This window comes from Pezoporus wallicus, unplaced genomic scaffold (genome assembly GCF_028554395.1).
Source record: "Pezoporus wallicus isolate ANWC-B61680 ecotype Strahan unplaced genomic scaffold, APGP_CSIRO_Pwel_v1 contig_1181, whole genome shotgun sequence".
Lineage (NCBI taxonomy): Eukaryota > Metazoa > Chordata > Aves > Psittaciformes > Psittacidae > Pezoporus > Pezoporus wallicus.
The window spans coordinates 6,385,470-6,399,006 of NW_026641428.1; the positions used below are offsets into that span (position 1 = coordinate 6,385,470).

The 13,537-nt window shown below is 38.6% G+C and overlaps 1 protein-coding gene across 5 annotated transcripts in view; it reads right to left on the reverse strand.

The window, feature by feature from the left end:
• Positions 1 to 13,192, reverse strand: part of ATF2 (activating transcription factor 2) — a 45,112-nt gene extending 31,920 nt beyond the window's left edge. For 2 of the 5 annotated variants that reach the window (XM_057423879.1, XM_057423876.1), the window contains exons 1-5: positions 13,074 to 13,192; positions 9,267 to 9,304; positions 3,876 to 3,944; positions 3,221 to 3,290; positions 1,364 to 1,460 (exon numbers count right to left, since the gene is read on the reverse strand). In XM_057423879.1, coding sequence (XP_057279862.1) covers positions 1,364 to 1,460; positions 3,221 to 3,268 — 145 coding nt within the window. In that variant the 5' untranslated portion in view covers positions 3,269 to 3,290; positions 3,876 to 3,944; positions 9,267 to 9,304; positions 13,074 to 13,192. The other 3 variants (XM_057423877.1, XM_057423878.1, XM_057423880.1) reach the window with 3 other exon arrangements.
• Positions 13,193 to 13,537: the final 345 nt, after the last annotated feature.

Genomic DNA, 13,537 nt, shown 5'->3' on the forward strand with positions numbered 1-13,537 from the left:
ACCTCAGTGAGCAAACAGGCTCTGTTTTTAAATAAAAGTAAAGCATACATCCAGGCCTTAATTCTAAAAATAAAAGTGCCCAGCTCACAGACAGTTTGCTTCTTTCGTCTCGTGAAGAAAGCAGTGATTACTTTCAAGCATGTGGAACTTCTGAAAGGAAGTGTGATATTATACACAATTTTGTATTGACTCATATGATGCCTGTGTAGTCAAGCTGGAATCGTAAGACTTCTGCAAGACTACTGCATGAAGTAGTTTAAAATAAGTCTTTATAAGGAATTTTTTAGTACTATATAAATTCCACTTATTTCACTATTATTACCATGTCAAAATTAACCACATTTGCCACAAAATTACCTGCATTTAAAATACTGTAAAGCAGTATTATGTGTATCTTACTAATGTAAGCTGGCATTTACAACTAACAACTGGCTGCAGAGACAGGCGCTGCCATGGTTTCATTCTCAAACACCTGATTCTTAGGTCCTCTTTCTTTTGGTATCATTGCCAGGGATCACATAGATCAACTTAGCTTTTAACGTGTAACTGCTGGTTTAAGAGTAACAAGAGAGTTTTTTCTGCTTGGCCTTACAAATTAGCCTCTTACAAGGGAAAAAAAAATAAAAATAATCAAAGTGTCTGAAAACCTTTGTTCCACCAATGAAAAAAAACCACAGTCTGTCTATAACATCAGAATAATTAGCATATGCTGTCTTCATTCAGGAACTTTAAAATTTATAATACAGTCATCCATTGGTGATTACTCCTGATCCTGGACAAAGAGAAATAGTTACAACTGACTAAGGGTATACCGTGAATCAGAGGGAGAAATACAGTAAAAGTATTCTAATTTTACGCTAAAATTAAAACAAAAATGATTTTCTTTCTTCTACTATGCCATTTAAAGAATAATAATTATCAATTCATTCTTCTAAGTCACCACAGTATGTAAAAAACAGTATGTATTTTATAATTTAAGAGCCAAGTAATACCAATGAATATTTAAAACTTAAATACAATTTAGTCATAGATCCTGTTAGGCATAGCCATTATTAGTGTAGTCTTACTGAATGCTTCTTACATAAGTTAATCAATTATTCAAGTATTGATAATTGAAAAATATCTAGCTCATACAACAGATCTAACCAAAAGTTTTTTTGGAAAATAGTACAGGCTTCAGATTCTGACAAAAGCTAATTATGTCAGAAAACATTGCCTAAGCACACACTGCAGACAACTATAGTGAAGAAAATGTTTCATAATCTCTTAACAGAAATCTATGCATTATGTAAAGAAAATACATAAAACATATGCCCATTCCAACAGAAAAGTGAATAAACTAGTTATAAAAGTATATACTAACCAGCCACAATGACACTATCATTACGAGCCGGACCAAATTTCAGTGTCATCTCATGTTTATGTTTATGGACAGCCAAATGATCCTCATTGGTAAAACGCTGCAGCAGAAAGTTTTAAGAAATAGTTGTAATTGTGTGAACAAAGTCAATACAATTCTAAAGAAAGTAAATTTTCAACATGTTAACAGACAACCCTCTTAGGCAGATACACGTTGTACCTTGGTCAATAGTACCAAGCAGAAATATTACAAAACTCTAATGATGCTCAAAGTAACTAAATAGTAATGGTATATGGGCAAGGGTAATGCAAGTACCTGCATTCATCAAAAGCCCAAGATAAATTTCAAAGTGCTGCAGACTTCATCAACTGTTCGCAAACAGATATTTGTTATACTAATGGATCATGATAACGCTCGGCAATTGATTACCACTATTTGATTTCTGTAATGTGCATATTGTCACAATAGTGAGAACTGATCTGTAATCACAGACTTCACTGCATTTAACAGCATAAAGTTTAGCTCCTGCCCCTGACCATTTACTATATAAAAAAAGAGGCAAACCGAATGGGAAACACTGGAACAATGTCAGTCAACTGAAAAGCTGTTCATGAAATAAACTTATCAGAAATTTTAAAATCCCTTAGGTTTTCGGCAGTATGTAGTTTTCTGCAGATGTGCGCTAGAATTTGGAGTACACTCTATTAAAAAAAATAATAAAGGGAGCAAGCAAACAAACTAGGTACTGTAAAATAGATATTCTCGCTTTTACCAACTTGCAATTTGCTATGCCTCTGTAATTGTGAGTAAAGACAGTGTTTCACCTGAGATAATCCAAGAAAACATTTCCCAAGATGCAAGCTTCCTAAAGAGAATGCATTTTATAGAATACTTAAGCTCTTACTTTTCTTTGTGGACAGTTGATTCTGAGACTGTTTTTGATTATTTCTCAGTAATTTAAGTCACTCCACACACATCTTGTAACAGATACACACCAACGGTCATCTCTCAGAAAACAACACAAAAAGCTTAGGTGACCTCCGAGTGCACTCACCCAGAATATTTCTGTGAGAAAGGACATGTGTATGTGGAGCTCAGAAGAAAATTCAAAATGCAGGATCACTGAAAGACAGGGTGATACAGGCCAGGTACTTTTTTTGTTAAAACTCTTTTGTCAAGGGCTCCAAATGCCCAGCTCTCCATAGCCCTTGTGCCTTATCTTTACAGAGAGCATAAACCAGAAACTTTGGTGTTCTACCACACTAAAAGATTCAAGTACATCTTTCTGTCCCACTATGTGATTGACAGATTCCCTCAGAGGGAATGGGACCTCCAGATCCTGACTCCCTCTCTCTGTGCTGTAGTATGAGGTTGCATCTGGAGAAACCTTGCCCGTTTTTCACAGATACTATTTTTTTTTCTTCTTCACTGGAATGAAGGATTGCTGTAGCCCCATGATGGATCTTCTATGATATTTAGTTGCCAAAACACTCCTGACAAAGCTTACATGGAAACTAGATTCAAATAGGATGAGGACAAACATGTTGATTAGGAGAAGGCAGTTCTCTTCTGTTACTTTTGATGTCTTTGAACATATTAGACATAAACAGCCTGCTCAAGAAATCAATTCTATATAATGGCGGGTAGACATAATATAATGAAGAAAATCAGCTTAAGAAATTAATTCTATATAAAGGATGCAGGGATGTCCATTTCATGCAGCAGATAATGCAAATTTATCTATTTTCAGGTTACTAAATCTAAGTGTTAAGGCAGTTTAAACCACGACAGATCCCTATCAATGTTTCATTATTTCACCTTTATTTTATCAATGTTAATAACTTCAAGTCAGACCATTACCTGGCCACATCCAGGGGCAGTGCATAAAAAGGGTTTGTCATCACTCATATTCCACAGGTCGTTGTGCTACCTTTATTGAAATAAGAATACATTTTACAAATATTGCAACGAATTATCAATGCATCAACATCTAGAGGAAACTTTAATATTCCATGGGTAAGAATCTCTGCCTTCCGGCTAAGCTAAGAATCAAATACTGACGATTTAAGCATAGTCTGGATTCCAGACTCTGTCAGGAAAGTACACAAAATCCAATAGACACGTGGCAGGTTTTGAACAAACACCTCAAAAGGAAAGGCAAGTATCTGTACATAACATGACTGAAAACAGAGTAAGCTAATTTGTTACTGAAATTAAAATACATTATGATAATGATCCAATTACCACAATTAAAAAAAAGAACAAAGAAGTAGACAATACCAAGTGGTCGATTCCTTAGTCTTTTCATGATCTTTAAAGCTCACATTTAAAGGTAGGTCAGCAGATAGCCCTTTATGTAAACTGTTACAAATTTAACTAAACCCCTCATGTATCCTGGTAATGTTGCATTTATACAACTGGATTACCAACAGGCTAGAAACTATTTAAGAAAGAAGAAACATGAATAACATTTTGTACTGTTTTGCATACTCACCCCAAATATTAATACACATACCTGCCAGATTTCACATAGAAAACTGTTTCATACGACAAACTATCATATCCTCCTTTTCATGGCAATGAACTGTAATTAAAAGAAGATACTTATTACTGTCCAAGTAAAACACATAATAAAACACAATTTTGTAAAGATAAATGATATAGTGCCCACTATTCACCTATGAAACACAACAGTTTTTCAAAGAAATGGTTTACTCCAATACATCCTCTAATTAGTTACGGCATCTGTGGTTTCACCCTGGAGGAAATACATTCATCTTTAAATATAAATATTTGTACGGAGGTCTAACAATGTTAGTTCTAAACACTGCTTAGCTTGATGAAGCAAATAAAGATGAATAAAGATGTCTTTATGATTAAAGATCATAAGCAGGATAAATCTATCTCTGCCCCCGCAGGCTGGTCATGAAAAGTTGCAAGACTTCTGGAAACTGCCTAACCACCCTAAGAATATATTCTTCTGGTACACCATTCAGCACTAGACACAAGACAAATCAAGTAAGCATAAGCAAATAACAGATCTGTAGGGAACATGTTACCTGATCCTTCTGCCGGCTCCTGTACAGTAAAAAAACTATTGCATACTTTCTGGATATTACTTCAAGGAGAAGGATAGCCCAGTGTCCTTGGTCATGGGCACTGAATAGCAAAGCAGCAAAACATGGTGTGGAGGAGATTCCTAAGTGTCACTGCTAAAATTATACCTTCAACAGAATGAGGATACTGAACTGAGATCACAAGCCAAGAAGAGATGAATGGCTGCCATAAATTTTAGAGTCTTTGGCACTGACAACTCAGAAAAATTTACATTCCCAAGGAAAGGATGCCAAAGCAAATCCGGAATGGAGACTGTTCTGCTGTTCTTTGCAAAGAGTTCATAACCTGCCTCAAGTTTCTGAAGGGATTAAATATTTCTTGAACTGTTCAAATTATGAACTTGGTACTGTCACCAATACAGTATTAACAAGGTTATGGGCAAGTCTAACTAAGGCTTCAGGCCTTAGTCTGAGAAATAAGGCTCTTATCAATGAAGCTTTAGGATTACATCCTTATGTTATCTGGAAATTCAACAGATACTTAAAAACTATCCCATGAGCTTATTATCCTTGTTCAGCTATGCAACAGTCACTAACAGAGTCAGTGTCCTTTAGAACTCAATTTGCTTTGCTAGGTCTTGATCTTGGGATACCATGTGGTTACATATAGGTACAATATGCACACATGGATACATAATAGGAGCAGAAGAATTACATCTGTATCAGAAATGTCTGAAGGTTTAAGAAACATCTCTCCCTGGGTTTTTTTGTTTCCTTGTTCATTTTTTGTTAGTTTGTTGTGGGATTTTTCGTTTATTTGGGCTTTTTGTTAATCTGAAGGGGGAAGATTTTGATGTGCATATAGGGCATTTTCCCCCCACTCTATTACCATAGTTTATTGTCATCTTTTAGTGTTTTTCTTCGATCATAAGCTGTAAAGATAATTTTTTCAAGTCTGCTTATGTTAAAGGAATATTACCAAAACATTTGCATATGCATATGAAGTTGTTACCCGATTTCACGTTTTGGTTTGCAAAGCCTGTGAATATTCAATGTCTGATACAAACTAAAAATCAATTCTTGTGAAAAAGAAAAACAATGCTGTCCTCCTGGCAAATGTACTGGAAAAAAGTTGGGAGATAAATTCATTTCCTGATCTTTGTAATATTGTTTGACTGCAGGCCACAAGGAATTTTGTGAGGTAATGCCTTGTAAAAGGATTCTAGCTAACATCTGAGGGAAACAAAAAGTACCTTGAAGCACCGAATTTTTTGCATTAAAAGAGAAAGATCACGTGTGCATTCCAGCAAGACCTTGGACATTATAAATGTAACAAGAAAGCAGATCTGACAGCATGGGAAAAAAAGAGCTCACATTCATTAATATAGCCAAATTGGTAAAGATTTTATTTACCTATTACAGAGACAAATGCAAACCCTGCACCTAGAATGAAATAACTCCATGCAACAGTGCAGGCTGAAGGCCAGCTGGCTGTCAAGAAGCTTTGGCGCAGAACCTGCAACTCCTTGTGGACAAACTGAACACAACTTAGCATCATGTCACTTGCAGCACTGAAACCTAACAGCCTACTGGGCTGAATTAGCAAGAGCATAGCAACCAGATGAAGGGAAGTGATTATTCTTCTTTATCTGGCACTCATGAGACTACAGCTGGAGTGCTTGTCCAGATTTGAGCCCCTCAAGACAGATGACAAACTGAAGAGAAACCAGCAGGGACCCCACCAAAATAGGAGGCATGGCTATTATACAGAAGAGGGATACCAGGAAGCAAAGTTTGTTCAGCATGGAGAAGGAAGGCTAAGGAAGTATCTAATTACGGTATTACACTACCTAATGTATTGTTATAGAGACGATAGATTCAGACTCTGGGTAGTGTACAACAAAAGGATCAGATGCAACATTCACAAGCGACACTAAGAAAGTTAACAGCAAGTATAAGGGGAGAGGAAAAAAGAAAAATAAAAATCACTCAGTGAGAGCAGCTGAACACTGGAACAGGTTTCCCAGTGGGGCTGTGGAATCTCCATCCTTGAAGATAACAAAAATTTCAGTGGATGAAATTCTGAGCAATCTAAGTTAACTCTGAAATTGAAGTGTACCATAAAGATGCCATAGCCAGAAACAGAGGTGAACAACCTTTCAACTCGGCAAAATCTGAGTAACGTTCTGACGGTTTTAGAAGACTTAGTGTGGTTAACTTTACAGCCGAACAACTAATACTGTTGGTGCTAGGGAAAAAGACAAACAAACCCTATCCTTTGCCTCCTGTCTTTTGCACTTTTTGTTGCCTGACAGGAATAACAAGACTAACACATGGAAGGCAGATTTTCAGAAAGGAAGTTGATGACTGACACTCTGATTTCAATAGGCTATTGGAGACTGACTGCTCTAGAAGAGAATATCACACTAAAAAAAAAGAGAAGAATTTGGAAAATACTCTTCCCCTGAAAACCAAAATAGCAACTTAAATGCCATCTTGACAAAAATGCTGCTCATCCAACCAAATGAGAAATAAAGTACGTAAACTGCTAACCTAATTGCTAGAGATGAATTATAGCCACCTTGGACTGTTACCCAGGCAACAGCAAACACCTTGTCCCATAGAAAAAAAGATGGTTCCTGAAGCAATCCAATCTGAATGTGAAACTCCAGCCTTAATTTATCTCTTCAGATAAACTAAACAACTCAGTGCAATGATTCTTACTACAGTCCACTGAACTGCAATTTTCTTCTGTAAGCCTTCCAACCTTAAATTCCTTTCAGTAGCATAAAGACACCCTCGAGTCACATTGAGAAACCAGATCAGTGCTGAACATGGGAAAACCATGAAGTAATCTCGGCAATATAATCAACTTTGGTACTTAAATCAGAAAGCAGTATCTCTTTTCTGCTGTTTGCTCTATACTTCACACAAAAGTAGAATACTTTCACATTCTGTCTATTTAACATGTTGTAATATTTGCAGCCAATTAACCAACATTTAGGACAGTGTGCTTATTGAAAAATAAAGATGTTTTCTATGAAATGACACACTACTGTTTATATAAACGTACTACAAAAATAGCTTCAACAATTACTTGTATATTTTGATAAGATTTTTAACTGAACATCTTAGGTACACTTTCTGGAAACTATTACTACACACTTTAGGGCTTCCTGTGGACAATTCGTAAAAGAATACACTGACTTTAGCAACGTCTTGTTGACTTACTTTACTGCTAAACATTTTTCTGTTTTCTCTTAATTCCCTACATACCAGAACATGTAAAACAGAATTGACATCTCTTTTTTTTCTATTAAACATTTAAATAGCTGTTTAAAATGTACACATATTGATAAACCTTATAAAACCCCCTCCAAATTTGCTGAAAAAAAGAATCATTCTTCATGCATACCTAGTAAAGATTCACCAGCCTTCTAGCTAAAGCCTCTACACACTTTACCTGTATCAGGCATGCTGCATGCCAAAAGACCTCCATGCACTAACCTGCTCGTGGGCTATGCAGTCTTACCCTGTAATTACTTATTCTAAGCACTGCAGCAACAGCAAGGCTCCCCTCCTGTAACATTAAGGTTGACACAAACAGCACAGAACAGCCTAATCTCAACACAGAAAACACAGACAACTATAAATACAGCAAAAAAACTCAAACCAACAAACAAAATTGACACCAAATCAGCTTTTTAATGTCAGCATTCCTCTACTGGCCATCAAGCAAGGTGAGATGCACATTCTCACAAGTGTGTCACTCCCCTTAAGCTGGACAGTTCATAGAGGAAAATCTGACAGTTTGCCAGCTACTGTAGTATGCTGATTTATCTACTGCTGCTTACATGTGATATAAAGCCCAATTTTTCTGCTAGGCTGACCACCCACATGTGGCTTCAACTCAAGAAACATTTGCGCATTCTGGTTTGAAAAAACTAAAGTTCAACAAAAACTGGTTTAGGCCATTGAGATAAATCAGAATTACAGTAGTCCATCAGCACTGAGACTTCCCCTGGTCCAATCGCTACAAAGTGCTTAAGCTACAGTATCAGTGATGTCTTTTCCTACGGATGTTTGCTTTTCCTCAAGACCAATCATGTCTATTCAACATTTCCTTTTATTATTTACATTTGATCTGGAATTGTGACCCTTTTTACTTCAAGATACAAACCCTTACTGCATATAGAATTATTAACTCTTAGTAAGCTTTTTTGTAGATCCCATCACAGTATGTAGTTGCTATAGGTAGTATAAGATTTTCAAGACTTTACTTTAAAGCTCCATTTTTTTAATTGGGAAACTGAAGCACTAAAGGGCAAGGTACAGCAATATTTCAAAGTCTTTATCAACTTTAAGAGTTCGAGTTGAGGTGCATACTTTTTCAAAGTGAAGTGGACTGAATATATTTGCCACTGTAAAGAAAATGACATTATCTTAATGATTATCTGAAGAACTGAATTTAGTGTTTTGCTTGGCTCCAACAAAAATTTTAATAGATAAGCTTCTTCAGAGAAAAAAAAAAAAGTAGCTATTTTTGTTTTCCAGATTTAAGCCCTTAAAGAGACACTTTTCTCATGCAACCAAACAAATCAATGCAAATCAAAACAAACAGGGCACCTTCTATACTTTCAATACACATACAGCATTGCACAGCTTAAATTTTCATCACCTTTCCCATTTAAGCCTATCTTTATCTCCACAGTTTTCTATAGAGGCACACTTGCAAGTTCTGCTTTCAGCAAAAATCAAAACTTGGTATGTAGAATACACCACTTAGTAAGAAGCAACATAAATAAAAATGTAATTTGTATTTTAAAGGAAAAAACAATTGCTTCACTTACCTGGAGGGACTGGAACAGCTTTCTTTTTTTTCCGCTTCCTATAAAGCAAAAGAAGAAAGATGAAGCAAAAGTGGTGTAATTAATACTTGAGCATTGCAGTCCACTTTCAAATGTGTTCTGACTGTACTTGTGTAATGCCACAGAATTTAGAATTCCTAAAAATTAAAACTGAATGATGAAGAGAATGGAGGAGAAGAAAACCTGAAAAATAAAAATATTCTTCCACTTAAAGAAAGCAGGATCACCAAAAAGTAGCTCAGCAGATTCTGCAACAAAACTGTAAGATGTAGGCCAGAATATTTAAAGGTTGTAAACCTCAAAAACTGGCAAGCAGTTAAACGGGAGCTCCTTCTTCACACTTCACTGCTTAACAGAATGGTTGTGCTATTTCCTAGAAGACACATGACCTGTTTCAGAGAGTTCTGGGGAAGAATAAGGAAGAATTTAATGACCATAGCATAATGCTCATCTTTTTTTTTTAAAAAAGTCAAATGTTGGGCACTTTTTGCTCTGCTATTATTAACTGCTTGTAACTAATGTCTAAAGTTAATTCCATACTTTTCACGTTTGTCTAAGATTCCATAAAGGGGGGAATATCTGGACAAGATGCACCTGTAAAGATGCAAGAAGTGAGGACGATTGACTTAAGTTCAAATAGGAACAAGAAACTCAGCTGGACAGTCACATGTACAGAAACAAACCAATTAAGTCACTTCAGCTTTGTGGAAGAAGCAGGCTTTTTCCACATAAAGGTACATTTCTGGTAAACAGAAAGCACTAATGGAAAAAAAGTCCTCGGGCTTAACACTTCCTGTTGACTGAAAATGGCAGCTCCTAAACTAACCCCCTGGCTTATGTATTTTTAAAGGTGCCTTGGTCTTTCTTTGACTTACTGGAAACTCATGCTGTGTGAATTATAGCTCTTGTAGATAAGTGAAAGGCCAATGAACTTCAGAAGAAATATACAGGGGTTAACATTCTACTGATATTTTCACAATTTGCTTAGAGATATTAGGACCTGGCTTCCCCAGCTCAATTACCTAGATTTGAATGTCTTAATTTTGCCCATCAATCTAACAAACTTTAGAAATACAATCTCTGTTTCCTACACCACTTTCAACAAATAGTAGAAAAAGCTTAACAAAAAGTTATTTCGTTTTTACATTTTTTTTAGATTGCACCCCTGAAGTATAAAATTGAATACAATAATAAAATGTAATTAAAAAAAATATTTAAATATATCATAAGTATCCCAGTACAGGACTCCCACTGCTCATTAAAACAGAATGATTTTTTTTTTTTTCCTGTGAGGAATAATACAAATGACCACTGTCATTTACTTAGAAAGAGAAACATAGCATATTGCTTGGAATAGAAAGGAAGCTCCTGTCTGAACTGGAGCTGACTGAAAAGTTCTCAGGCTGAATTGAAACTGATGAAGAACAGTGCTAGAAACAGTATGGCATAAACTTGGGATTTTTTTTTTGCATAATTATTAAATATTGACTCGTATTTCTATCACTATATCAAGTGCATATTATTGATTTGAAACAAATGCAGTTAAGTTATGCAGGGGGACAACGATAACTTGAAATCTATTTATTATTCAAAAAGATAAGTTAGTAGTACTGAACCATGACTGCTTCTCTGAAAACAATGCACTATTTTTATCCAGAAATCAAAATTATTTTAAGGAACCATAACAAAAAAAAATTTAGAAATAACATATGAATTTTTAAAGATATTAAAACTTCTCAAAGTCAAAAATGTGCCTTTGTAAGTTTAAGCTAATCAATAACAGAAGGCAAAAGAAAAAAAAAAAGAACAGCTGATGACAGAAAAGGAATTACAGGCTCAAGATATACCAAAAATTTAATTAAATGAGATTCAAAGGAATACCACATCTCAGGCTGCCCAACACTTTGATCACACAACAGAAGTAGAATGAAAACCAAAAGTATTTATAAAATTATATATGATCAAATGTAAGGCCTGAAACTACATTATGTTAGATGCTGCACAGTCTAGGAGTTTTTGGAAAAACACATACCAAACATGATCATATTTCTAGACTTCAAAGCAGTATAGAAATAACAAATACACTGTGAAGAAGAAAAACTGATTAAGTATTAGCACTGTATTAGCACATATTATCAGTATTAAAACATACACTCATAATGGATATTTAAAAAAAGCTGCTTCACTCCATGTATAGACTAATTCTTTTGTTATTTCAAACTTTTTGATGTGTTATAACAGAAGCAGCCCCTGACAAAGTTACTGTTTTTTAATAAGACAGTTTCCCAGTTTTGATTCTGGAATGCAGAATTATAAACACTAAGAGAATTCAAGTGAACACCTAACAACTATAGTCTGTCTCTCTGAAATTATGTCTGCAACTGGATATCTGCTAATAGATGTTAACTTATGTTGCATTGGAAGGCTGAAGAAATCATGTCCAAAACACTTGTGGAAGACCAGGGCCACAAGGAAAGGTCCTCCTCATTCTATCAACTGGTGATGAATTCAGAGTCTGACACAGACCTAGCAGTATTGTGACCTTAACTTCAGCAAGATTTGTTTCTAGTAACTCCATCTAGCCTGGGACATGACATTCACTGCCATGAGTAGAATATGGCAAGAAGAAAACAAAATCATTATTTTAAAATGTGGAAAAGAAAACAGAGCTTAGCCATACTTAGGGTCACTATTTCAAAAGCAGCAGATGATTCAGAATTGAGCTTTATTAGAATTTCTGATTCTAGTGCAAGGAGACAGGTGTCAGTGTGAGCATTTAAAGATAAAATATCTCTGGGAGAAAGCAATATAATGAAAAACAAATCAGTGACACAGAGTATGTTGATATGACATTGAAACATACTCATGGATCTCACTCCAAGAGAGTGTGATGCAGAAAGATTGTAGCATGAGTAAGACTGCAGAAACAACATGGCAGCACACATACCCCTTAACCCCAAACATTAAGTTGCGTTACGGCAAAAAACATCTGTGCCTAAAACATCGTGCAGCCATCACTGCTTGAGGGTTTATAATGTGAAAGCTTAGGAGACCTTTTATTAAGACCACTCGAGAGGCATAATGCACAATAACAGGCAAAGTCAATGGGAGAACTGGTCCAAAAGGCCCACGTCGCGGGCAAGCCTCCACATCCCTCTGGTGCAGAAGAGCTGTTCTTACCCTCCCTCCCAACACCCCCCACCCCGTACCCCTCTCAGCACCTTCCGCACAGCACCGGGTACGGCCCAAGATCTCCCTTCAGAGCAGATGGATGCAGGGAGAGGCCTCCTTGGAGCTGAACTGAGCCGGCAAACCCAGGCCTGGCGGGCCCCTTTCTCCCGCACTCCCCCCGCCTTCCATCTCCCGCCGCGGGCCGGGCCCGGGGCAGGTACCGGCGATGCCCCCGCGGGGCAGCCCACTTCCGGATGCGGGGCGCGGGGAGCTGCAGCCCCCTTCACCACTCGCCTCCCCGCTCCGCCCCGCGCCCTCGGGGTGCCCGCCAGGACCCCTACCTCCTGGCGGGTAACGGTCTCCGCGGCGCCGGCCGGGCCACCCCGCCCCGGCTCTAGGGGCGGCGGGAGCCGCAGGCCGCGGTGGGGGAGGAGGCTGCCCTGGAGAAGAGCGGCGGCGCCATGTTACTGCCTCCCGGGTATCCCCCGCCTACTGCCGGGGGAGCGCGGCCGCTCCCTCCCCTCCGCCCTCGGTGCGCTCGCCCGCCCTGGCGCCGCCGCAGCGCGGAGGGAGGAGCTGTCGGGCCGCGCCGGGCCGAGCTCGTGTTTACAAACTCACCCCGGGAACGCGGGCCGAACCGCACATTAAAGGCCGGGTCCCCCACAGGCTTCCGTCACTTCTCGCGAGAGCTCGGCTGACATCTCCGCGGGTAGCGGGGAGGTGCGGATCACGTGGCGAGGGAGGGCGGGGCGGAGGGGAGGGCTGTGCCGCGGTGCCGGTTGGGCGCTGCCGCCGGTGAGGCTGGAAGCGCCCAGTGGCCGGGTGCGGCTGAGGGGGCGTGAGGCGTGTGTCCCGGGTATAGTGCTAACTGCAGGTTCTGCGCCCAGCGTGCAGAGCAGAAATGCACCCCTGAGTCTGCCAGGGAGCCCAGCCGGTGTGGCTGGCTGAAGACCTCGCCGGCCACACTGGTAACGCTGCCGGGGGTAGAGGATATGTGCAGCTATGCCGGGTGGGCAGCGCGGAGGATGAGGCTCCCATGCTCTGCTGCTGGCTCTCCAGGAGTGCTGTTGCTGCGAGGGGAA